The 26386-nt window shown below is 43.9% G+C and overlaps 1 protein-coding gene across 2 annotated transcripts in view; it reads left to right on the top strand.

Annotated features, from left to right (window-relative positions):
* Nucleotides 1-26386, top strand: part of lmx1bb (LIM homeobox transcription factor 1, beta b) — a 44199-nt gene that overhangs the window by 17636 nt on the left and 177 nt on the right. For both annotated transcript variants that reach the window (XM_071535332.1, XM_071535333.1), the window contains exons 3-7: nucleotides 20354-20586; nucleotides 22713-22888; nucleotides 23473-23550; nucleotides 23945-24011; nucleotides 25141-25302. In XM_071535332.1, coding sequence (XP_071391433.1) covers nucleotides 20354-20586; nucleotides 22713-22888; nucleotides 23473-23550; nucleotides 23945-24011; nucleotides 25141-25302 — 716 coding nt within the window. The remainder of the gene's footprint in view (nucleotides 1-20353; nucleotides 20587-22712; nucleotides 22889-23472; nucleotides 23551-23944; nucleotides 24012-25140; nucleotides 25303-26386) is intronic.

Raw genomic sequence — 26386 nt, forward strand, 5'->3', positions numbered from 1 at the left:
CATCTTTGCTGGGGGGCTCTCCCGAGACCCCTGCAACGTTTAGCAGTCTGCGGCTCAGGACCCCGGGGCTCGTCTAAGCCCTGCCTGTATCCGAGCTGCCATTATTAGCTCTGCTCTCCAGAGCACGCCGCTCATCTCTCCCCCGAGAGGGCGGCTGAGAAATGAAGCGCGTTGGCTGGGCGCGGCAGCGGAGGGCCAATAGCCCGACACGGAACAGTAATTACTCCATTGATATTCCTCGCACAATAATACTGTCATCTCTCATTTGCATAACCTCGCTCCGTTTCGCCACGGCAGATGAATGCGTATGGTCTCGTCAAGGGGCTACAGGAGTTTAGATGGCGTATCGGTGTGTGCCTTTTTCGGCTCTTTCTGGGTGCCGGATTTGTTTGAAACAAACAGGATAAACTGTTTGATTATGATTGAGTTCAAACAGAGAACAGCTTCTACTTCTGTTTTGAACATACAGCGCATTCTGCTCCAGTTGTCTTTGCAGTATTAGAATATAAACAACGGAAAGGGAGAAATGGGGCTGTGGTGGCTCAGGTTGGTAACCGTGTATACGTGTGTGTGTGTGTGGGTCTGCCTGAGAGAATGAGAGTGTGGTGAGGGGGTGGGGTGTCAGTGGATGTCATAGGGCCCTACCTCAGCCCTTGGTTAATGGCCATTGGTCATAGGCTGTCTCCCCTTTATTTCTTTTGCTCTCCTGCTCTATCCTCCCAGGTCTCCCACTGGAGCAGCGCCCTCAGGCACCGCATCATTTATTGCTGTCAGGAGTCGCGGGGGAGAGAAGGGGAGAAAGGGGGGAGAGAGAGAGGAGGAGGAGACGCTGAAGAGGAGGGGGGGGGGGAGTCGAGGAGGGGAAGAGGTGGGGGGGGTGGGCAGGGGAAGATGTGCTGCAGAGAGAAGCCAATGGAGGCGATGGGGAGAGGCAGGCATGCTAGACTGTCAAATCTCAGCCGTTGAATATTTAATGGAGCCTGGAGTGTTTATTTAGTTAGCCTGTCGATTTTTACCGCTCTGTCAATAGCGGCTCCCGTGTAGCCTGCTGATGATCTTTAGTGTCTCTTCCCCCAGGAGAGGCCAGGCACTAAATGCAATTATGGATTTTCCTCCACCGCAATGTGTTTGATATTTTTACTGATCTAATTTGCAATCTGGTAGTTTATTGTTTGGCATTTTAGTGGCGCTCAAGTGGCGAGGCAAATTTGATTTCCCCTCATAATTCTTTATAACTTCATTAATGCTGTTAGCACATTGGCACAGATCTTAAATAAAGCTAAAGAATCATCCCATGGATGAATGCATTCCTCTTTTTATTGTCTCTATGCCCCATTCTTTTTACTGATTCTGGTTCTAATTAAAAATCATCCTAGTGGTGTACTGTCTTTGTGAAATATGAAATCATAATCGGATTTGAATGGCTCCCTTCATAGAGGCATGTGTATTCAACCGAACATACGTCTAGATTCGTCGTGGGCAGAATGGAACGGAATCAAAACAACTTTCTTTCAATGGCATTCGGCATTCTGGGAGACAAATGAGAGCATTAGCAACAGAGCAACAAATGTAACAGAGGCAAAATAATGTGGGTGATTGTCTCTGAGAGACAATGCGGTTCCACGTGTTTTTGTGGAGCCGTAGGATTTCTAGCTCTATGACGGATGTGTTAGTTAGAGGGGCAGCATTAGCTGTAATGCTGTTAGCATGTAGCTGTGTGAGTGATGTGCTAGTTAGATGCCCAGCAGTAGAGCTAATGGTGTTAGCGTGTTGAGCCTTCAGAGGGATGCAATCGGTTAGGCTGTGATGGATGAGTGTCGCGCCGCAGAGGCCTGCAAGCCTCCTCATTCGCCAAGCTGTCAGCTTCTTAAGTGGACGTGCACAATTAGTGCTGAAATCAGAGCCTGCTTAATCTGATGCTAGGCTCCACATACAAAAGGAAAAACGGCCCATCTATGTGGTGGTGAGCGAGTGATGGCTACTATAAACAGAGGAGTCAAAGCAGTGTAAGAGAGAAGGGGCTGATACACATCTTTCTGCCTCATTTTGAACCGCTCAGTATTCCAGCAAATGCAAGTGGTACATGTCACTGAAACTTTGTTGGTTTCTGTGGGGAAAGTGGGGATGGTGGGCAGCTTTGATGCATTCATACACTTCTCTCTCACAGTTTGGCTGTTTGGTTTCAAATGAAAATGATTGACTGATCAATCGTCACAGGCAATGTCATCTGTCACAGCGAGCAGACAGCAATATGCATTCCTCTTCTGGGGTAATGAACAGGGCACGTCACACACACACACACACACACACACACACATATTGACACACTCAAGCACAAGACATTTTCACGCTTCAGTTTGTTCCCAAAACAAACAGAGGAAATATCAAAGGCAGATGAAGCACCACCTTTAAGAAGTACATCAGATCAACATAACCTGTTCTCACCTGGCCTAGTGCTCTCCACAACCACATAGCTGTCATTACTGACTGGATTATAGACTAGAACAGGCTGCTAGGTGAGACGAGTGTTTAGGCTCAGCGAAATTATGACCCACAAATAACATTAGCATGTATTTCTAGTTACATCACATTTATTCTGTCTTGATCTGATGTTAATTAAAGAGATTGAAACGAAACCCGAAGTATTTATCTATAATCTCATGTATTGTTTTGCCCTGTCTTAGTACTCTTTCTTCCTGTTTTGTCCTGGTTTAAGCTGCACTCACACAGCAAGATTTTCTTCTGCTTTTCCAGAGGTTGTGAAAATAAGTTCTTGGACTTTATGTGATGGAAACGGGGATGATTTATTTATTTGGGCAGATTTGAACGAGAGGGTTAAACTGCAAAATCTGGACGTTACAGTGTAGGGTAAGTTTGAGGTTTAGATAACAAACAGAAATGCAGTACAACTATCTTTGAGAATTCGTTGATTTATTTACAGGCAGTGTGGAAGTACTCCAAAAACCCGGGGTAGGACCCACCAAAGACCCTCCTTACACAGCCAACTCCCTGCCATAATTCTGTCTCCATTACCTATAAATTGTTAAAATATTAGAATCCTATTGCAGGCCACTGGCATTTCTGATGATTAATGAAAAAAAAGATCCACCATCTCAGTATGAAGCTCTTTGTTGCGTCACCACGTGTATTTTTATATAAAACAGAAAGCACATTGTTTTTATTTGCAGTAATCCCTACCATTGCTACTGTTGAGGCCCACTCTGAACATGGGACTCTTATTTTGTATAGACGTTCATGACAACAGAAGATCCCGTCTCTAATTGAGGACTGTCGTTAAATCAGCCAGAACTTTCACCATTCCCTTCTCGCATCAGCTGCGGTTTGGGAAGAAATCTCCCGCGTGGAGAATTCTCCAACCCTCGCAGCCAAATCTTAATGATCTGACCAGAGATGAGAGATGTTTATTCTCCAGCCGTGGCTTTTTTTTTTTTCTATCTGTATAAAATTCACTGCTGTTATCAGCTGAGATGAGAGGGGGAGAGAGGCTGAGGAGGATTTCTCTCCGAGAGGGAAATGTCATCTCTGTGTAATAGTTTATGATTCATCCCTGCACCTTTGACTAAATAATGAGGGATGACAATTAGAGCAGGCCATGGGAGTAGGAATCAAAGGACTGAGATTCCCCTTGGCAGAGTCGGCCCTGTCTGAGTGCGCTCCCAGCAAACTGGATCCAGATGTCAAGGTCTGTGCTGCCATACAGCCAGGCTGCTGCCACAGCCACACAACAGGGCCTTTCTGCCAGCCATCCAGCCATCCAGCCAGTCAGCCAGCCAGCCAGCCAACCAATCTCTCAACCTCCATGCTGCAAACATGACAGGAGACTCTCCCGGAGAGAGCCCGGGACGGGGGCCCCGCTCCAAATAAAAGAATTCCAGCTCGCCTTCACAGAGCCAAGGGCTGCAAAGTATCATTTCTTCGCATGCTGTGATTTATCTAACCCTCGGTTTGTGTCTCTATCCCTTCTTTGTCTTCCCTCTTCCCTCAGTCTCTGTCTCTCACTGCTTACTGTGCATGTGGGAGATCGGTGAAAAGGCTGGCTGGCGGAGGCAAAACTGTTGTGTAAATAGGCCTTTATAGGTGCAATAAATCTGCAGATTGGCATGAAATTGGAAGTGTGTAAAATATAGTATGGTGTGCTGGCACAATATTATAAACAAACTTGTAAGCTGTTTTTTAATTAATTCATTATTTTATTTATTTATTTATCAATCAAACATTTTTTTCTTGTATATTTCTTGCAAAAAATAAGGGTTAATAATAAAAAAAATAAATACAGTGCGTGTGCAAGCCTGTCGCTCACAAGTGGTTCGATGTGCCTGTTGGTTTTATGGGTTGGTGCTGCTGGTGGTGGAGGAAGGGGGGGGGGGTTTGTCACTCAGCGCCACGGCTGAATCAATGGTCCGACGTGGCAGAGAAAAGGCCAGCGGAGCGCTATTGATATGTTTAACAAATTAGCCCTGATGACGGCAGGTGTGATTGTGAGCGCGGCTCTGAGGTCAGCTCGTCATATGGTGGCTAACAGACACGATATTGCCGCGCGTCCTGATCTCTCCATTCCCACACAATGGCATTAGGGGCACCCCAGGGAAATAAAGAGTCCCACTCCCCGATCCCCAGTGCTCTTCAAATTAACTCCCCAGAAGGTTAAGCTCCCTGATTCATAATTATTCAAGCCCCCCCCCCACCACCACCACCCCCCACCCCACCCCTCTCCACATCCACTCCTCGACCCCTCTCTCTCTCTCTCTCTCTCTCTCTCTCTCTCTCTCTCTTTCTCTCTCTCTCCCTGCCACTTCTTCTGAGTGGCACTTGGCTTTTTGTGGGAAAGCCCAGGAATTAGATTAGCTAAGCCTGACCTGTGAACATACAGCCAGATGACGGGAGTGGGATTGGACTTGATCTCTGCCTGTCTAGCTGTCTCTCTATTCAATCTAGCTGTCTGTCTCTCATATTGTCTGTTATTGCTTGTGAGCGTCCCTATGGATGAGACATTTTCAGCCTCACCTATTCCACAATTGCGTACATGGCTCTCTGAGGAATGGCCAGTGTCACGAGTACATCTCACTTGCATGGACATCATTTGAATGATGCGAGATGTTATTGGCCTTTAGTTCTTCAGTTGTGAGCGGTGAGGGTCTCGGTGCTGGAAGCTCTTCATCCTCCTCATTAAATAAATGCCGACATCAAACAAAATGACATAGTGTAACTGTTTAGCACGGATGCGATGACAGTCTTAAAACTATTGTTGATGGAAATACTCATATTAATTGCAGTTTGAAGTTCTCTTCTGTGAAATGTTATGTACTTTCTGTATTCTGGCTCTTGATTTTTTCCCCCTGATATCTATGATCTTTAGAGGAATGTTGGTGGTCAAAAGCAATGCACTCTACTCCTCCTTAAAAACAGCTGCATTTCAAATGTCATGCACAATGATTATTCATGGTTTCATGCTATTTCTAGCCTCACTAACATTTTATATTTCACTGCAAAAGAAACTATCTTCATTTTCAATGTCTAGAAAGAAAATTACCTGAAATATTTGCTATGCTTTACAATTATTTAAAACAATTGTGAGTTCGTTCAGAACATAAGTGTCAATTAAACCCAAAATTCACATGAGAAACTGATTAACCCTCACAGTGCATTCTTTGCTGAGATGTACAGTAACATATCTACTCCCAAATCACCGCAACAATAGGCTTTAACCTCAGCAATTTTGATTGTGACCTGGTGGAATTACAGCAGCACTATTGAGACGGTGCACAATCAACCGTTAATAGTTGTCACAGTTCTCAATCAGTGTAAATCTACTGTGGATGCTTCACCTCTGCTGCGGAGGAGCTGTGTGCCTCTGAAGTCAATTGGGTTTCTCTGGAGGCCGGGGGTAATGTAATGAGGGACCACTCTGACTGAGGGCCGGGCTCCTTTTCCACAATCACATAATTAATCTCCTGATTCTACCACTCACCCTGTCATGACAGATACGTTTGTGTTTGGTGCATAATGGTGAAGTGTTCTGTGCTCCCGCATGCCTCTGTTTTGGAAAATGGTTATAAAGCCCATTCCTTTACAGCCTACAGAGGGTTACGTACAAAACAACACTCCCTTTGGGCCCTATTAGGAGACAAAGAGAAACACACACACACTTCTCAACCAGGTACCCTAATAATATGTCGGCAATTTAGATAATGACTGGGAGTGAGATAAACTGAAGTGTGTATTACAGGTAATTGGATCTGCAGTGTGTTGGCTACCTAAGCATCTACGGCCTGTGTATTGTAGAGCTTGTTCCTCAGCTTACCAGAGGCATTACGAGATGGACTGTCAATGATAAGTATGTCTTTCTAAGGTATGCTGTAATAATAGCCGATTTGAGATATTTTAGCGGACATCATCAGAGCCCGCAGCAAATCCGAGCTGGCTTCAGACATCCAGCTCTGGACAAGGCCGACTTTATATCATTTCTCCTCAGATCCCCGGCTCTTGCGGGCATGGCCAGTTAGTCGGAGGATGACAAATACAACACCCGGGGCTGTCAGAATGATCAAGTTGAGAGAGTTTTTTCTCCGAGGTGAAGCCTAGAAAAGTTGGAGTCATAATGAGAGTTGTCAAGCCTGTGAGGTGAGGCACGGAGAGCAGGCGGTGGGAGCCACGCCGGTGCCTTTGGGGGCCAGTGGGCTGGATCTCCTTGGCCTTTAAAGAGATTACCTTGGCAGTGTAAGGAGCAGGTCCACCCAGAGGGTTTAGGGGGAGATAGGCCAAGCAGCGCATTACCAATACTGCAGAAGACCCTCACAAGCTTCATTAATAATCCGATGATGAATCACTACTTTAATTGGACCTTTATAGCTGCCGCCTAATCCCTAGTCCCATCTTCTTCTTCTCTGTTCTTAATGGGGTGGTAGTTTGTTTTTACACACAATGATCACAGCTTATCTGAACTGATTAAGTTTTTAGTTACTTATTTCCAGAACTACACATTAGATAAATAGGAATCATGGCTAATGTGACTACTAAACGAAGCGTTCCTTCCTTTCAAAATCGCTACTTTGAGGTCTTTGTTTGGATATGTCCATATGGTTCAAAGTATTGCCTATTTTAGGACTACACACAGGGTCAAATTTCTCCCACTCTTAATTAGATGAGGGACGGCCTAATTAAATCAAATTCATTATCCTCAGCTCTAGAAATCAAGAGGCTCTATTGGAAATAAGGTTAGGCTCCCCCTCATCCATCATGCCCTAACTAACCAATTTACAGACCAGCCTTTTGCATGAGGCATTATTACCTTGTCATAAACAGTTACCTTTAAAATCCTTGAATCAAGCCGTGATAGGCTAAGCTTTTATCACATTAGTTTGTGCTACTGTGTCAGCCTCTTTCTGCCTAAGATAAAGTAGGCTCCAAATAATTGTATTAGCCACATCAGGCAGAGACAGTGCAAACGACTGCTATTTAAAGCCGGCTGATAATTCCATATAATTAAGACATAGCTGCTCACATAGAAGAGGGATATAGGACTTTTCTATGGGGAAACAGTGAAATACAAAACAAACTGTAGTGTTTTCATGAGTCCTTTTTTTTTAAGAAGAAAAAGTAGTGCTTTAAATCATTCTAGCAACACCAGTAAGAAGAATTTCAAGTCAGTCATGTCGTCTCTTGGCTGCGTACAAGTCTTACACCATTAGCCACACACTTGGCCACAATGTCTCATTCCTGCAGCTGCAAGTCACGAGTCACACTGCGTCCATTGTCTAGGAAACACAAAAAGCTACCATCATGATTATTCTCTGCTCAACTGATCTATCTGAACTGATGCGTCATTCATCATTATGGCTTGTCTTTGATATTTGTGATGACAAAAACAATAAAAACTCTATACTTTATAATAAACCCTTGCAGCTCCGTTTCACAGTTTAGATCTTTGCATATTTATTCCTGATTATTGCGCCTTTAGCATGTGAACAGTATGCTAGGGATGTGAGAATGCTGTTGCATAAAATTTATAACAGTCCACCATAGGGCCACAAGCCTTTTAAATGGCATTCAGTGGTAGAGCCATATTCTAAAACACATGAGGGCTGTCCTCTGATCTGTGTTGGAAAGTGAATTAGTAAGCTCCATTCTAAAGCCAGTGATAGCAATGGGCTGAGAGCAGTGATTTGTTGGCAGTGTATATTACAGCCCACGGTCAGGGAGGGAGGGATCAGAGAAGCGTGTGTGTGTGAGGGATAGGACAGGGGGCCTTATCACTCAGTGTTTACTCACAGTAAATTGAGTTGAAATAATAGTCTTTCTCTGAGGCCAGACAATGGAGCAGGCTGCAGGCCGAGGGCTCAGGCTGTGGCAGAGCTGGCCCAGGCCACTTCAAAATGAAAGGCTGAGCCCGGGGCCATGGGGAGGAGGCGCGGGGGGCCTTTATGCGGACGGTTACACCAGTCGCGGAGCAGACACCCCTCCGACAGGCACCTGGGTAGGACAACGGGGAGAGAGAGGAGTGGAGGGGCCGGGGGGTGGAGGTCGGTGGGGGCGGAGTGATGAGGCCTCGGGGCTCTGTCATTAGGTTGGCGGTGGAAAGGAAGATGACTGCCCTCAGGACAGGAGAGCGACAGGTCCCGGTGGGACAGGGACCACAACCTCTCACTCCCCTGGGTCTCAACTGGGACTGGTGGGACGTGTCGGTCTGTTAGCTCCCCCCCCCCCTCAACACGCTCTCATAACCTCTGGCTATGGCTGAGCTCCAGGAGCCTAACCTGCAGAGTGGGTGTGTGTGTGTGTGTGTGTGTGTGTGTGAGTGAGAGAGAGAGAGAGAGAGAGAGAGGAGATGAGAGACAGAGAGAGCATATCCATATAGTGCATGGGCCCTCCTATGCCATTGTTTCTGTGTCTGTGTGTGTTTCAGCTGCAGCTCAGCTCTGCCTCTTCCCCTTCATTTATCATTCTGCAACATAAAGTGCTGCCACAGCATTATAGAAACAGCTGCTTTTTTCAGACAGGGGCAGAGAATGGGCTGCTCCCCGGCACACAAAGACTACTCCCGGACCTAAAGAGAGTGTAAAATTGGTCGCTGAATGCAAAGCCTTTTTTTCTCGCTGAGAGGGCCGACCATGGGTGTCACTGTGGCAGGAGACATTGTCATCGTATCTGGAGACAAATAAAGATCCATATCCGCCAGATCATTTGTACAATGAGTGGCAGGGGCACCAGCGAGATTCTCCTTGTTCGCAGCCAAATATGCATAACTACAGCTGCTGCCACATCACGCTCCCTTGAGATTTTTACACCGGTCCGTTTAACCCGGCGTCATATATCAGTCTTCCGAGTTGAGGCACCTGTATTTCTGTGTGTCTCGGCACAATACGGCGTGAAAGCGTTGAGTCCTGGGCTTGAAGTGAGGGAGGGGGGGAGACAAACCGTCTCAGCGCTCTGTTAGGGGTCATAATGCGATCAGCAGAGGGCCATGGTTAGACCACCGAGTTGACTTGAGGTAAGCGCCGGAGGGCCGTGCAGATAGAATGTCAGTTGGAGGGCTGGGCTCCGGGTTGTGGAGAGACCAGACGTGCTGTGCCATGCTTCGCCGTTCCATTCTGTGCCTTAGAGGCTCCACGTGGAGAAAAGGGAATTTTGTCGAACCTGTTCCCTTCCAGCTGGAGAGATGAGATTATACACTCCGCCAACCACATGACAGAGAAATGCTCGGTGTGTGTGCCTGTGTGTGGGAAAGAGAGAGAAAGAGAAAGAGAGAGAGAGAGAGAGAGAGAGAGCAGAAAGGGCATCAGACAACTCCTTTGCCAGACCTCCTGGGGCAAAATGCATGCTTGAATACTTTAAGACATGAACAAAATAGTTTCACGGTAACATTAGCTGGTAACATGGAGAGAAAATCCCTTTCAAGATTAAACGCACAAAACACACACACACACACACACACAATGCAAGTTTCAGCAAGTATCAGAAATCCAGACAATTCATTTATTGTTCTTTTATGGTTATTTGTTCCTCTGGTGGAATTTATATTATAGATGGCAATGTATTGTAGGTGTTGTTTATAGGTAACAATAAGAGTAATAAAAAATAATTTTGTTTTGTTTTACATATTTCAGATATAAAAATTATTAGCTTCTTGCGTATATGAGCTTTTATGACTCTACAAATGTAAACCACATTTGTGTAAGCTATGAATAACATGACTTAACAACTCTGCTTAATATCAGTAATTACCAGTGGTATCCCAATTAATAAGGAATGTATTTGCAGAACTCGAATTTATTCAGTGTTTGCAGTGCACTTTCAAATGATAACTACAGTACACCTCATGCCAATACATTGTTGTAGATTAACTCTTAATGGCTCCCTTGACTTAAAGTACATTGTAATGTAAAAGAGAATAACGAGGAATAATGTAAGAGGCTAGGGCTTACATGATTTTACAGTAAATTGGCTCAGTATATTTTCAAAAATGTCTCCGTTTCCTTGCAGTAGCCTTCCTGGCCGGTGGCTGCTAAACCTGCAGCTCCCTGTGAGAAGTGTATGAGTGACCCTTCTCAGCCAGAACGGAGAGCACTTGACATTTTGTTGAACACAGCATGATTCTTCAGTGCAGTTTTACATCGGGTTTTTTTTTGTTTTTTTTTTCAAATTCTTCCAATATAAATCTGTCACTTTTATATTAGACTCCCTCGGTCGGTCGTTCTTAAATCAAAGCGGTTGGAAAAGCATGCATTAAAAAAAAAAAAAAAAGATGATGCAAAATGACCCTTTCTTTCCCTCTCGACCCAGAGATCCTTGGTATTTGTAGGTGGTCTCAGTAATGTAGCTGATGGTTTTTAGTGAAACAGCAGGTTTTTGGTTTGCTCTGCGGTGTGTGTGCGCCCCTCTGTCTGTTTGACACATTCCAACACTGCACCCCTCTCCAAGGCTCCTAACTACCATTCAGTCTCTATGGTTACAGCCATACATCCATGCCAGCCCTTCACACTCAAAGACATATTTGTTTGGCTAGTGTAACTACGTTCCGACAAAAAAACACAGCTTTTTAGCATAACACCTGCTAATCTTGGGATTTAGCTCTTTGAAGAGGATTGCTGATCAGAAATTCAAATATATTATTTGAATGCTAATCTGAATGTTAATCCCTGGCCCCTGGGTCTTAAAGCATCCTGTCTTTCAATAACACTGTTTATTTTTCATTTGCTTTCTCTTTTTCATTTTCTCTCACTCTCTCCCCATTAGCTCTCTAGACTATTCCCTTAAGGTTATTTTAGGTGGTTTCATCTTTAAAGCTATGTGGCGATTTGAGAGCATCTATGATTTGGATACTTCTGGATAGAGGAACTATGATTGTCCACCCTGTGGAGAATTTAAGGGCACTGTGGTCTCTTAGTGAATGTTTTCGGGGTGAAATTTTTGGTATTGACCCTGTTTAACGAATGAATCCTACCACAGTCCTTCAAACACCACCATCCCCTGACTATAAGGCCTGTCCATCTAAATCCCTCTCAGTCATATCTAATGTTAGAGTTGTTGCTAAATGTAATGTAATGTTAGCACATTACATTACACTGAATGCAATGCCATGCACCATTTTTGTTTTTTTTTTTTGTTGTTTTTTTTTTGTTGTTTTTTTTTCCCTCCCCACCACGCTTTCATTTAATTTTCTTGTCTATTTTCCTTTTCCTCCCTGTTTTTTTTTTTTTTGCTATTTTCCCTGCGAATGACGTTATCTGTATGCCTATGTGTTTATGTGTGTGTGTGTGTGTGTGTGTGTGTGTGTGTGTGTGTATGTGTGTGGGTGAATGTTAGCGACTGAGGGAGATGAGTGGGTGGGTTTTCTTTAAATTATATTCTAAATTGGATAAATAAATTTAAAAAAGGAGACGATAATGAAAGACAGACTAGACCAAAACACATACATCCTCATATAAGCTATTGTTGCTTATTGTCTGTCATCTGAGTAGTTATATAGTGTCCATTATAGCGTATACATTAGTCTAAAATATATATAACAGCTTCTATACTTTCACTACATTGTTTGGCAGTCAGCAGGCAAGGTTGGTGATATGTTTGATGTGTTCTTTTTAGATCTACTGCTATAAAGCTGATAGACTGATAATATTAAGTCCAAAGACAAGACTAGTCAGACTTAAGGGCGTTGTGTTGGTAAAGACACAGAGACAGAGAATCAAGGCGCTGGTAAAGCAGGATCACAAACAGATGAATCCGGATCTTGTGAACAACTCCTAAGTCCCGGTCGCCTCGCATTCTTCCCCCCCAAACTAATTTTGGGCTTAGACTGAATCTCCGTTAAGTAAACAGAGCCTCTCATACAGCACAGCCTCCATCACAATGATCTCCAGATCATCTCTGCCCATTAAAACCTGGGCAAACACTTTACTTCACACCAATATACTAAAGATCGGAGGAAGACGAGGGGGGGAAACACACAAGGGCTTTTTTTTCCCCCCTTCTTTCCCAGATTGTCTCTCTTTCTCCTTCGCTACCTATTAATCCAGTATCTTTCAGCCCTGGTAAACTCCTCAAGATGGACATTGCTTGGTTCAGGGTGGAAAGGGGTCAAGCTCCATTGGCCTCTGCACGGAGCTGTGGAATTTTTCATTAGTGCACAGCTGGGTCACAAGTGGCTCCAAAGCCGTCTTAATATTGTGTAGGCCCACAGATTAGGAGCTGAGAAAAGAAGCCAAAGCGTGATGCTCTCCACCAGACCCTGTCTTTGCATATTTGCAGACTTGTGCTTTAGAACACCTCATATTACTGTTTGTTTTATTTCTTAGACCCAGAACCTCTGGGTCAATAGTAATTATAAAGCCCTCCAATCCAAATGTTGTTTTTTAACCATTTCGGCGCCGAATCTGAAAGATGAGTACATTTATTTTCTTACGGTGAAGTGAGTGAAGTATCTTAGCGCTGGTTGAGACTTCTACTATTTCACTACAATTGAACATTTATATTGGCGTTATTTTAATGTAGTCTTTGAGAAAGATTTGCTATTGGATTGACTGGACACCAGATCGTGGTTGTTTTCATTTCTCCAAAGGTGATGTAAGCACTATGACTGGTGGTGAACACCCTCCCACACACACACACACGCACACGCGCACACACACACACACACACACACACACACACACACACACCAGACACACACATTCTTCAGCTGAGTTGGCCTTAGAGCCACTCTCATAAAAAAAAAAAAAAAAATTAAAAACGACTGTATCTGTGGGCAGTTATAGGCAGCCATAGCTCTATAACATGTGATAGCCATTAGACTTATTGTAGCCATCACTCTCTCTCTTCCCCGGCTCTTGCAGAAGCAGCAATCAGCGGCGATGGCTCGTTGAGCAGGCCGAGCCCTTAATGGTGGGCTCTGCTCCACCTCACCTAGATTAGCTTGGAAGGGGCAGACAAAGAGAGTCCCGGCGATAGAATTATTAAAAAATATAAAATGGGTGCAGAGGAATTTACAGTGGCTTTTAATGGGAGCTGCCCAGGCCTCTCTGTTCCCGACTCCTTTGCTTTTAGAAAGTGCGTGTTGTAAAGATGTCACATCTCCAGCAGAGATGGCCCTTACAAACAGCTTCGCTTACTGGGGTCGGGCTAGTGACAAGAGGCAGAGCGAAGCACTTTATAACAGCCTTGTAATTCACAGCCTCCTAATTTATTTGGTTAAGGATAAACTCGGCCTCTTTGGAAACAGGTAAAGATATGCAGACGAAGCCGAGAGAAAACCATACGTCGCAAATTATTGTGATTTTCTCACTCGCGCTGTCGCTCAGAGTGAGTGGCCGTATTGCTTGTTCTGGGCTCTAAAAAAGTGAGTCTAAATGTGATGTCGCATTCATTTTACATACTCAGGAACAGCAGCTGTCCAAACAACATCATGTGTGCTTGCCTGCTTACTCCTCTATTTAGCTGTGTACTTAGCCTCCTCTGCTGCCCACTACACTGTCCTTTCACCGCAGAGGCTTTGTTCTACCTGTTTGGCTGGGGAGGTGAATTCTTTCCATAACATGCAGAGAGAGGGACGCTGTATTCCTAGATCAGACTGGGACTCATTAGCAGGTACATGTGAACCAGAGGCACGGGGTCACTCGATGCTGCGACACCATCCTCGGCACGCGGCTGCTGCTTTTGGCACTTTGCACAAACACACAGCATTGTGAAAAAAACGGACTTTTGACTGACAAAGCGTCGTGTAGCAGAAGTAACATGTCTGGGCTTTACATCAGTATCAATATTACACAAATATCCCCATATCTAGCCTCTCGTTTGCATAAGGATATGATATCAACCTGAGCCACAGCAACTCCCACCTTCTAAATAACACACTGGCAATATGAAGCATTTGCTGGAAGGTAAACTAGTCAAACACTAACGCAAGATTTATCGACAGGATTTGCATGTTTTATAATGAGGATACTGATTTATAAGGCTCCTCTAGATCTGTTAGTGTACATACAACTATACGCTAAACTCTATTTCACCGGTTGACTAATCTGTAAAACACACAGCCACCGGAATGAGATCATTTGAATAACGACTTAAGGGTTAGGATTTCTTTGTGCAGCTGTGCGATACAGTGTTACGTATAGATACGCCTGGGTGTCTGTCTGGCCAGGGGCTCGTCTGAGGAGCTGCGCATTCCAGCACATAGGAGCTCATGCTGCCATAGAAATAAAAGTGGCCGTGTTTATTTTCACAGAAGTGGACGTGTGGGATAGCTGATCCTGGAAACCCTTCAGTTCAGACTGTCTTTTCACATGTACAGCGTGGTTCTATTCGACAACTATTACTATGTGTGTTCTCTTTGTAATGTAGGGCAGGTGCATACACTAACACGCGTCTCTCTGCTACTATCTTGCCGTTCGCTATGCCAAGAGCAATCAGCGTGTCTCATTCGTCCCCGGTGAGCTCCCAGGCAGGCGGTGCGGCGCGGCGCTTCAGTGCGGGGAACAAGCAGAACCCTGTGGCCACAGCTCTGTGATGAAGAAGGCACCTTTGGGCCATTAGTGGTGTACACATCTCCCGTTAATGTGTTTTACTTTTACCTGCTGGGAGTTTAATTAAAAAACAAAGAGCCTCAATTTAAAGGCCATTATTATGCTAATGTAGTAAGCGCGGGATGGTGATTAAGCAGCTTTTAGAGCTGACTGGAGCTGGCCCTTGGGACCAGAAGGATGGCACTTTTTATTTGGCTTCATTACTTTCCATGAATCTATGCTCCAAAGAGAAATGCTGATACTATGAAACCAGGTCAGTTACTGAGATCATTTATGCATACAGCATTATCGGTACCACTTTTTATACTGTACTTTTCAATACTGCACAATGTCTGACTATTGAGGAAAGTTGGTTTTAATGTCCTTTTCATATAGACATCAAGAAAGATTTTTTTTAAATCAATTAGAAATATGTTTAGGCTGATTGTGTTTACTCATTGTGTTAAAGTAATCCCTTTCTTTTACATGTTATTATATCTGCTTTTACCTCTGCCCCTCTGCAAGCAATTAAACACTTGTATCAGCTAATTTCAGGTTGCTATTTTTAGAGCAGTGTGGTCAACATGCAGTGTCTGCTGTATCTAGAGGACAGTAGGGCCGTACATAGCAAAGTAATTTTCATAATGTTGGGATGAAGTTGAAAAGGTTCGCCTTCATTCATCTGGGTGTAGTGAAACATCTGGGCATCAAATGTTTTCCTATTTAGCTTGCATCCACACTTACTGAAGCTATTGATACTGTTGCTCCGAGCCAGTTTCACATAAGGTGTGTCTTAGGGAACTGAGAAGTGACTGTTAAACAGCTGAGGACATCTGCTGCCTCTTTGGTTTCCAGAAAACAAGCAGATCTTGGATTTATAAGGTTCCACTTGAGATTTTGGACAAAAATAAGTTCTTTATGGAATGTAGTTCTTTAAACAGCTCTACATGTAGCTGTTAAATTGGGTTAAAATTTGTTAAAATGGGTAAAAATTGTAAATTAAAAAGATATCATTCATTTTTTTTTTTTTTGTGGTATGGGAAAACATACCCTATTTCAAAAGCAGACAAAACCTTCAAATCTCAAGCTCATGAGTTTGGACTGTAGCAGACAGACTAGCTAGCAGACTAGCAGACGGCTAGCTGCAGAGGAAAGACAGATCGGAGACGTAGCCAGTAAATCAGGAAGTATCAAGCGTGCGCGCTTGACCGATTGCTCCACATGCCCTCGGTTCTGCCCGGAGGCCTTTGTCTGACCTGCCTCGCAGGCCTCATCTCTCACCTCAGCATGATTGGCATGGCCACAGGTTTCCTGCCCGAACACGAGAGCCCATCTTCAAAGTAATAGCTTACAGCTGCTGCCGGGATAATCCTCATCCCCTCTGTCTTTGAAGGGATGCGGTGACATAATAGCCTGGGCTATTCTTCCCTAAATTGTTATGGTATTGCTCTGAGTGTTGTTCAATAGCGCAGGGGAGTAGGTGAGACTGTTGCACGTGTTGCTAAATGTAGCATGATTATCAAGCGCCATAAGCATCTCCATACCCCCCCCGCCCCCGCCCCCTTCCCCCGCGCTCATTCTTCTGGCTCTCTCTTTTATCCCACCCAGTCTTCCTGATTCTTATCACTATGGCAGAAGCATTAAATGTAATGTCTGTAGAGGGGAAATCATTGGCAACATGTGGTGAAAGCTTAAGATGTTGTCACACTTTAAGTTGCCTAGAATCTGTTCAAAGGGAAAGTGCATACTTCTCCAAAGTGCCTTGAAAGAGGGGAAAGAGAGAGGAGGAACAGGAGAGAGACCGAAAGTCTCTCGGCTGCACTTGGCTCGGCTGAAGTGTTCATCAGACAAAATAACTGCCGGTCCAACAGCTTTGTCTTCTTCATAATGCTCTTTTTTTTTCTTTACATTACTAAAAACACAACAGTGCGCGGCCTTACGAGCCTCAGCGGTGTGATGCGATCTGTCAAGCAGAGGCAGAGAGAACCATCGATAACGTAGAAGGAATAGACAAGGGATTATGTGGACATAGGATTAAAAAGAAGGACATAATGATTCCTTTGGGAGAGAGGTATGTGCTGAGATGGACTCCTTTTTTCATTTATGAGTCTAGTTCTGGGGAGGCCTGGGTAAATATTGACACTTCTCTGCTTGAGATGCGGTCATTGATCCACACAGGAGGGTCTCATCACTTGATCTGTGCGCTCAGGTGTGGGAGGAGAAAAGCGAGAGCTGGGACATAAGTTTCATCCTGGTGGTCTCCTTTGTGGCACTCTCTCTCTCTCCCCCTCTCTCTCTCTCTCCCTGTCATTTATAAACAGACAAGCGTAGGTGCTGATCACCCCAATGTTGACCCGCTCCTGCGTCAGTGGGAGTCACATTACCCCAAACAGTTGAAACGCTGAGGGCCGGAAAGTGGATTTGAAGCCGATACAAGTCTTTGCGTGATGGGTCACTGGGATCAAGTAGAAAAGCAGAGGCACAGACTGGTATATGATCACCTAAATCACATTAAGTCAGATTCCAGTCACAACTACAGCTCCTTCATCTCGTCTCTAATATCCCAGTAGATCTTTACAGAGAGCTTACACAACAATCTAGTCTCCTTTTCAGCTAATGTCATCCCTGGAGTCAGGAGAGCCCCTGTTGTTGATATGTATTTTAGGTGGGATTTTTATATATATATTTATATACGTATATATAAATGTATAATCATCATTTACACCTTCTCCCCTGTCTGCTGTTGGCATGCTGGCCCAATGGCCTGGGCCTCAATCCACTAATCAGGTAATGTTGGGGAGGTTGAATGGCGTGCCTCCCCCTGGTCAGCCTTCACTGCTCACACAGTGGTGTTGTTTTAAAGAGCATTCTTTAGCAGCTGAACTTGGAAAGGTATTAAAGTGGGATTAGGCTCCTCCACAATCCACTGCTTGTGTCATTCAGGGAGTTGTGTTCTCCTCTCCCCACTGCCACCTCCCCACTCCTCCTCTGTTTGATTGTGGCTAGCCGCGGGAGTGGGACTGACTGTGCCTTTCAAAGGAGAGGGGTAGGGTTAAATCCCTAGTCCACTGCTCCCTGCTAATTCTCCTTGTTCCTTAGAGAAGGATTTACTTCTGCTGCCAGCTTCTCAAAGGCCCTCTCTGCCCATCCGAAAAGTCGCCGTTGCCTTCCTGTGGAGGTGTGGTTGCCATAGAAGGGGCGTCATGCATGGCTATTCCATCTGAACCCCACTGAGAATGGGGACCAGGGACTGAAAACAGGCAGAAAGTCCGGATTAGACCGGAGGACAAAGCAGGACAGGAAGATTCCAGAAGGGACGAATGGGAATTACAGCAGCAAAAATAATGCAAAGTGACAGAGAGGGGAAATAGAAAAATAATGGCTTACAAGATTAGACTCGGCGAGGAAAAGGAAGAAAGGAAAGAGGGCTGAATGAGAATGTTTTCATCTGGATGAGAAGATTTGAGAGAGCGGTTGTAGGTGAATGCGGAATCCTGGACATATCAAAACCATGCTAACAAGTCATTTCCTCAGCTTTTTTTTTGTCTCTTTCTTAAGCCGCCAATCATTAGTTAAACATTAGAGTTAGAGCTGGGAACTAGTCTTGACAGATTCATCACTCCTTTTCCCCAATCCCAGCATGCAACATGCTAATCCTTTTGAAAATTGGAAACAATTGTGGTCCTTGATTCTTCCGTTTATCTTAAGAGGTATGAGTCGATGCAAGATTTTTTTTTTTTTTGTGAATGTTATTAATAGTGTTGCTCTCAGATTGTTTTTCAGTGACCAAAGTTGGTGAATTGTTTAGAAGATAAATCCAGGTTGGCAGGTCACTTAAACAAGAACCCTGCTTGTTTGAGAAACATGCCAAAATTTCTTTTTCAAGGGATTATCCTTGAGGTTTTTCCATAGTTGAATAATAATCTTCTTAACTTATTGTAATAAATGAAAGATTAAAGGATTTTATGAACCCCGCGAGTGCCAGTTTTGATATCTCTGTTGTTTTGCTGTTGCATGATAGTGAAAAAGAAAATAAGACACTAGAGCTGCTGTTTGCTGTGTCAGGTATTAGTTGCCATTTCTTGATTATAAGGGATGAACACTATCTAGAAGCGAGTAAAATTACCTATCAATTGTTGTGATGTAATTAAGATAGCGAATGTGAAATTGAACATTGAAATTGGACTTATACCAATGCTTTGTTGATAATGGTCTGATGGGCAGAAGCAAAGCAATTATTTTAGGAAGCTGTACGGACGGCAACAAAAACCACACTATCTTGTTTCCACCATGCATACAGCTGCTGTACTGAGCTTCGTGCCATACACACATGCACATGCACTAGCACGTGTGAACACACAAACACACACACACACACACACCGTATCAGTACTCAATCAGCACCTACAACGATATTACCATAACAAAACCATCCTTTGGTTTCCCTCCACTCATATTTACACATTATATTCATCACTATCGCTCATCCCTGTCCCGAACCAGCAGATGATGTCAATTGCTGCTCTCTCTGCCTCCCTGCCTTGCACAATGAAATAGATGTTCACCACAAATAGATAGGCGGTTGCCAGCTGTCTTCCAGACCAGGGCAAACAAAGAGGCCACTAATAAATCCAGCTTTACGGCTGGACAAGATCAACCACACTCCCTGCCTTCTTGCTCCATTTAATGTGGCTTCTTCTGAACAACAGAGAACGAATTAAATGCCTCTCAGCCACCAATAAAACAATGCAAACATCTTCCTCAAAGGATATAAAAGAAGATGGAGGTGTTGTCTGGGAAATGGTGATAGAGGCAGCGTTGCACCATAGAGTAGACCCAGGCATAATATTAGACTGTAAGATGAGATATGAACAGACCACAAGGCAGCCCAGTGGTAAGCAATGAATCATCATCAGCACTCACAGATATGCTATCTGATGGGTGTAGAATATATGGATATGAAAGAATTGGTAAGCAGAGGACTTGATTGGGATCGTCAGGGTTTTGGCTGAATCTCAGTGCGTTCATTGCAGCAGAACAAAATGATCCAGCCTCTTTTTCAGCTGTATGAGAGGGTTTGGGTGCCCATGACGGGGCTGGGTCCACCCTAGACATTTTAACAGATGAGCTGCTGTCAAAGGAATCACCTCCTTGGCTGCCCACAGGATCAGCCGGCCAACTTGACTCTTAATCAAAACCCCATGATGGACAAGTCAAGGGGGGAAAATGTCAAAGCCACACACCTAGAAAAGTACTTCAGCCCGTACAAGACAGGAATAACTTAAGCTTTTATTACTTTGTCCTCACTACAACTTGTTTCCCCCTTTGTTCCGTAGGTTGTTTGCGACCAAGTGCAGTGGATGCATGGAGAAGATCGCCCCCACGGAGTTTGTGATGCGCGCTCTGGAGTGCGTCTACCACCTGAACTGCTTTTGCTGCTGCGTGTGTGACCGGCAGCTGAGGAAAGGGGACGAGTTTGTCCTGAAGGAGGGTCAGCTGCTGTGCAAGATCGACTACGAGAGGGAGAAGGACCTGCTCAGCTCCGTCAGCCCGGATGACTCAGACTCAGGTGAGCTCTTCGCACTCTCTCGCACAGGAGTGAGAGCGACACTGTGGTGCTATAGTAGTGTGGCACCAGGGTGTTGTATTCTGTATGCTGTATTACCGTTACAGTGCTAGCCTCCATAGAAGTCCTCCATAATGGATCTATACTGATCTGTGTTGGTACTAGTGATATTAGAAGAGGCATATTCTTACACACAACATGTGTATGTCATTCAACTGGTTGCCGGATCATTCATTTTTTCTGGGAGTTTTCCTGCACACAGAGCAATAGTGGAGGAGTAGCTTGCTCTCGCATGCAGTGCAGGCAGTAAAAAGTGGGACTTTTGAGTTGGCTACATCTGCAGCTTTTTGATGGCTGATTTTGTAGTATTCTAATTTGGGCAGGGAGCGTAGGTTTATGATATACAGTAGGAAGTGGAAACAGGACGGAGCCAAGCCACCCTGTATTAATGGCTATCCATGCGTGGGCAGGATCTGGTGCTGGAAAGAATTAAATCACTGTATCATGGTGAGTGACAGAGGGATTTGGGGCCTTTCTGCAGAAAGCCAAGCTGCGCCTCCGCTCTTATCAGCTCGAGTGTTCCTCGCCTATAGCCTCCACACACAATGAGGCATCTCGCCAAGCCCCACTGTTCACTACCATCTGGCTCACATTTAGACATGCACAAAAGCAGGGAATTTGTCAAATACATCTGTGCCTGTGTCAACTTTTGTCAACTTATGGGAATATTTGCTTTGCTTCCTCGTTCGCTTGTGTCCCAGTGTATCACAGAGGCATGTCTTTGTGCACGGCTCCAAAATTCAAGATGGAGAAAATGTTGACATGAACAGAGGTTAACCTCGGCATGTGGCAGATGAAATGTAGGTTTTCAGCGGAGAAATGTAGAGACATATCAGAACCAGATGACACGAGACACTGAGCCATCATGTATGCCTCTCCTCGCAGTCACTAGACCCCCACATCATTAGGCTTCATTAACAGTGCTGCTGGTTCTGATTTGGGAATGCTTGTTTTCAGTCTCACAGACCGCAGATTGAAGGATAATTACTGTTTTTTGTATTTATTTGTTTATTTTTCATGTTTAGGTGGCTCTTTGACCTGAGGGAAGTAGAACACAAATCTTAAATTAAGAGGCATATTTCATAATTATTTGTCAAATAACATTAAATCACCTCAAATCTTCAACAACAACAGTTTAGAACATTTTAAATGAGGATGAGGAAATAATTAACCCTATAATTCATTCATTTACCATTAATGGTGGCTAAATTTTGCTGACATTTGTATGGCTTTTACCAGAAAACCAACAATGTATTCAAGTTTCATTGTTTTTGTACTGCTCTCAGTACAAAGAAATCCATGAACATCACATAAAATATGAGAATTATTCTTTTAAGTAATGAATTGCTCTGGGCCAGTATTGAATATGTTGTTATTTTTTGTGATAGCTGCACACACACATTGTGATTTTAATGTAAAAAACTAAACTAAGAGGCATTCCTCCTGTAACATACTGTATCTCAGAAATCTAATAAAGCCAAGTTATTACATAGTTTTAATGGCACATCGTAGGATAGAGACATAAAAATTAAACGGATTTTACTACCCAAAACTGTAATATCCTGCTATAGACAGTAAAAATGTAGCAATCCATATAGAAGTTGTCACTATTTGAGTTGAAATAGAGGAAAAATCACATCTTCTTTCAGTGTCATGGGAGATGCATTTCCCACATGTATATGTATCTTGTGTTGCCTTTTCATGTTGTACTAGATATAGTATTCTTATCAAAGATTGATTTTGTGTAAATCAGCCAAAGCTGAGAGCAATAAATTATAAGTGACACAATGTCCAGTTCAATGACAAATGTGCATATTTCATTGTACTCTCCTAGCAAACGCCACAGACTTCTGTAAGCCTAATCGCGCATGTGGCCTATTCTTTTTGTAACAAATTGATAACAAAGTATTAAAAACACATGTGTCTCCTTTGATTATGCACTTGTGGTGTCTGAATCTCTTGGAATAGGGAAGAACGAAAATATATTTATCAGCAGACTGTCACTGACTAAAGGGGTGTAGTCAGTTCAAACCCATGCTGATGCTGTAGAAAAATGACTCTTTCTGCAGAGAAAAGTGACGATGAGGAGTTAGACATCAAGCCAGAGAAAGGCGTAGGAGGCCAGGGGAAGGGGGATGATGGGAAGGATCCCAGGAGGCCCAAAAGACCACGCACCATCCTGACCACTCAGCAGAGACGGGCCTTCAAAGCCTCCTTTGAGGTGTCCTCCAAACCCTGCAGAAAGGTAAGACTAACTTTAGATTACATGATATGTCAAAGTGTGGAGAGGCAACAACACATTTTACACATTTCATAGGCATACATTGCTGCCCCTATTCTGTTTTTAACACTGAATCTTATATCCCCGGGTCTGTGTTGGGCGTAATGGACACATGGAGATTTAAATGCACACCACGAGCCCTACAGTAGTTTCACAAATAAAATTCTCAAATTCAAAAAAATCTCCCCCACCTCACAGTTGTGCTTTGAAGTGGCAAGCAGCACTCTGGTCTGTGTTAACTGAGGTAGTGGTGTAACGCAGTCCGCCTGCACCAAATGACATACTGAGAGAGGAGAACTGCCTCCATAGCCTAGGCCCTAAAAAACATGCGCTGCACCCGGTCCAAGGCTTTGAAGAGGCAATAACCAAGAGGTCCAAAAAGACCACTGCATTAATTCAACATTCATTGAAATCAAAGCAAATGAAAGAGGCAAAGTGCCCATTTGGAAACGCGCCAGTTATATAAAGGACACAAACTATTTCAATGTGCAGTGAAGTGTTTTGTTTTCTTGTGTGATGCTGGAAGTCTTTTGTCTGGGTGGTTTCAGGTGAGGGAGACGCTGGCTGCAGAGACAGGACTCAGCGTTCGGGTGGTTCAGGTGTGGTTCCAGAACCAGAGAGCTAAGGTGAGAGTTAACACAGGACTTATGTATTACTCCTGTTTTTATTTAGCGATTTGTGTGAAGACACAACAGCCTAGTTCCATCTCCGATTCGCAGGAAAGGAATCCAACTAATAAATCACTACAACTATGTGTGTTAAACTTATCACTGCATTCCTTTCACAAAAGTAAAGTTAAAGTGCAAGGGGTTGCAAATCTACCTCACTCGTACGTTGTCTACGCCCTCCTCTCTTCCGATGATTATCTTTGAAAACCTTTGATATTTGACGATGAAGTGCACTCCGATGCAATTTTATGCAGTTCATTCAAGGGTGAATAGCGAGGAGCATCCTTTTTAAATTAAGGAGAGTGCATGTTAGTTTTGGGAGTTCCTCACAACTTTGACTCCTTCTTTTCAGATGAAGAAGTTGGCAAGAAGACAGCAGCAACAACAAGAACAACAGAATTCTCAAAGACTTGGCCAAGGTATGATACATACTCTGCAAACACAATAGAGGACCTTTGTCTCAATACTGTTTCACTATGCAATTATTTTAGTAGTAACATTTTTTTTTTTCACATTTTTTGAAATTGTAAATATATCTTACCACAACAATATATTAGAAGTACTTAAGCGTGAAAAGTCTGTATCAGGCCAATCAGATGCTGTAAATGATTAGTTCTATTTGATCACTGCTAAACATAGTATTAATGGAATATCATGGGAAACACTGAATCACTGTGGGGTTTCTCACAATACTCTCACACTGTGTTCTGTTAAACTTAAAGTTACGACAACCTGTGTTTTACTGTAGCCAGGTAGTTCAGTTTAATTTGTCCAGGAAGGAGATGGACCAGAGTTCACACACTCACTACGCAGTAAAGAGTGAATAATACATTAGAAGTACGTCACTGCGTAAACAAGAACACTTCCCATCAAAAGTATGAGTTGGAAAACTTTTGGAAGCCAAACGGAATGAATGGCAGACATCATTTCACAAGGCCTCACCACTGCAAAGGAAAGCGCAGGGGGTTGGGCTCCAGTGACGAAGCCACAAGGCCTGTGTGTCCTGCTCGCCACTCACTGAGCCAAGAGCTGTGTTTTTGAAGGGGATTGTGGGAGACTCGCACTAAGCCACAGTAAAGAGTTGGTTGCCGTGGAAATACCAACAGACACACACGGGCAAACCCAGGTAGTCGGAGGGTATAGCTAACTCTCAAACACCAGTCTCGCTTTATCCCTGTTAGCATTACAAAGCTATTCATTCTCACCAGTTTGCAGTCTGCCAACAGCTAAGACAGCCAAGTATGTAAAGATCAACATGGCTAGCATGATGACAGTGTCAGAAAAATGCAGAGTAGAAATTTACATTCAGTTTAGATTGTGATGATCTAAAATTACCTGGTTTGGATGAGAATCTGCAAGCAAGGGACAAGTCTATACCCTGCTGTCATGATCCTGGTTTCCCCATTTATCCCCATCGTTCTGTGTGCATCCATTGTGCTTCGCTGCATTTACATTCTGCACGCTCATCCCACTCATCCGCCACCGAATAAAACAAGTTTTGCATTTTCTCTAACGGTATTTCCCCGCTTGATTTCGTTGCCCCTGCAGAGGTGATGTCCAATCGGATGGAGGGGATGATGAACTCCTTCACGCCGCTGGCTCCGCCGCAGCAGCAGCTGGTCGCCATGGATCAGAACGGCTACAGCACAGACCCGTTCCAACAGGGGCTCACCCCCCCACAGATGCCCGGGGACCACATGAACCCATATGGTGAGCATCCGACCACCTCCACCTCCCCCGCCCTCCCCACCCCCCAGCTCTAAAAACACACACACATGCCTGTCCCTTGATCAACCTCATAGACATGTGTTCTGGCCACAGCCCCCTGATTTAAGCTGCTCACAGAGTACGAGCAGCTTCCCCTCCCACATGAGATAACACAAGCGTACTCATAAGCCATTGGCTTTTTGAAGTTCATTTTCAAATCAATTTAATATGGTTTTAAACTCTCCACCCCCTCTTCTGAGGCACTGTTATTTTACATGACGGTTTCCAATGGTGGTAAATGCATGCGGTCAGTGAGGATAGTTTGTAATAAAGGCTGATCAAAACAATGAGTGAGGGTTGTGTGAAATGATGTATCCCAATGGAAAAGAACTCCTGGTCTTTGATTTCTGTGCGATTCAGCAAGGGATTCTGATGCGAACGAGGAGGAAAAGATCAGTCAATCAAGCATTAGTCTACAGGATGTAACTGGAATAACACATTTCTGAGTGGTGTCCTCAACAAGTCCCAGAGGGACCATTTCCTGAAGTTCATAACTTCCTTATAATTTGCCTCCATTTAGTTCTTCTCGGTGGTAAGAACCCAAATCCCCAGTCTCATCACTCTCCTTTGGTTTGGGGAAAAGAACAATATTGGCAAGGCATTAAAAGATATGTCTCATCACACTGTCCCCATTTTGTGCAACACTATCATTAAGATCCAGAGTGTAATAAAGTTAACTATTCCCTCCAGAGAAATAACATGTTGAGGTTTTATGAAAGGCGTAAACAGTTGCTATTAACCAGATCTTTTAGGAGGATGCCCCTTGTTTACATGCTTCCTCATAGACCACAATTGTCCCAGTGAGGGCAGCAAAAAGTGAGCTTTGATGATATCTAACAAAACAGTTTTCACAATTGTGATGACACACAATAGCAATTTCTCAAAGTGACTATTAGTAATTATAATTTCGCAACACCGTCATAAATCTTGAATACCAGATTGCATTGATTTTATAGTCGATGACATCCGACGCAGAATTCTTTTGGTTGTGAATGATGCTCTTAAAACCAGACCGTGACTGCTATTT

Source organism: Centroberyx affinis, unplaced genomic scaffold, assembly GCF_046629955.1.
Source record: "Centroberyx affinis isolate AG114_WGS23_722 - 3 ecotype Tasmania unplaced genomic scaffold, CSIRO-AGI_Caff_v1 ptg002689l_1, whole genome shotgun sequence".
In the NCBI taxonomy this organism is placed as follows: Eukaryota; Metazoa; Chordata; class Actinopteri; order Beryciformes; family Berycidae; genus Centroberyx; species Centroberyx affinis.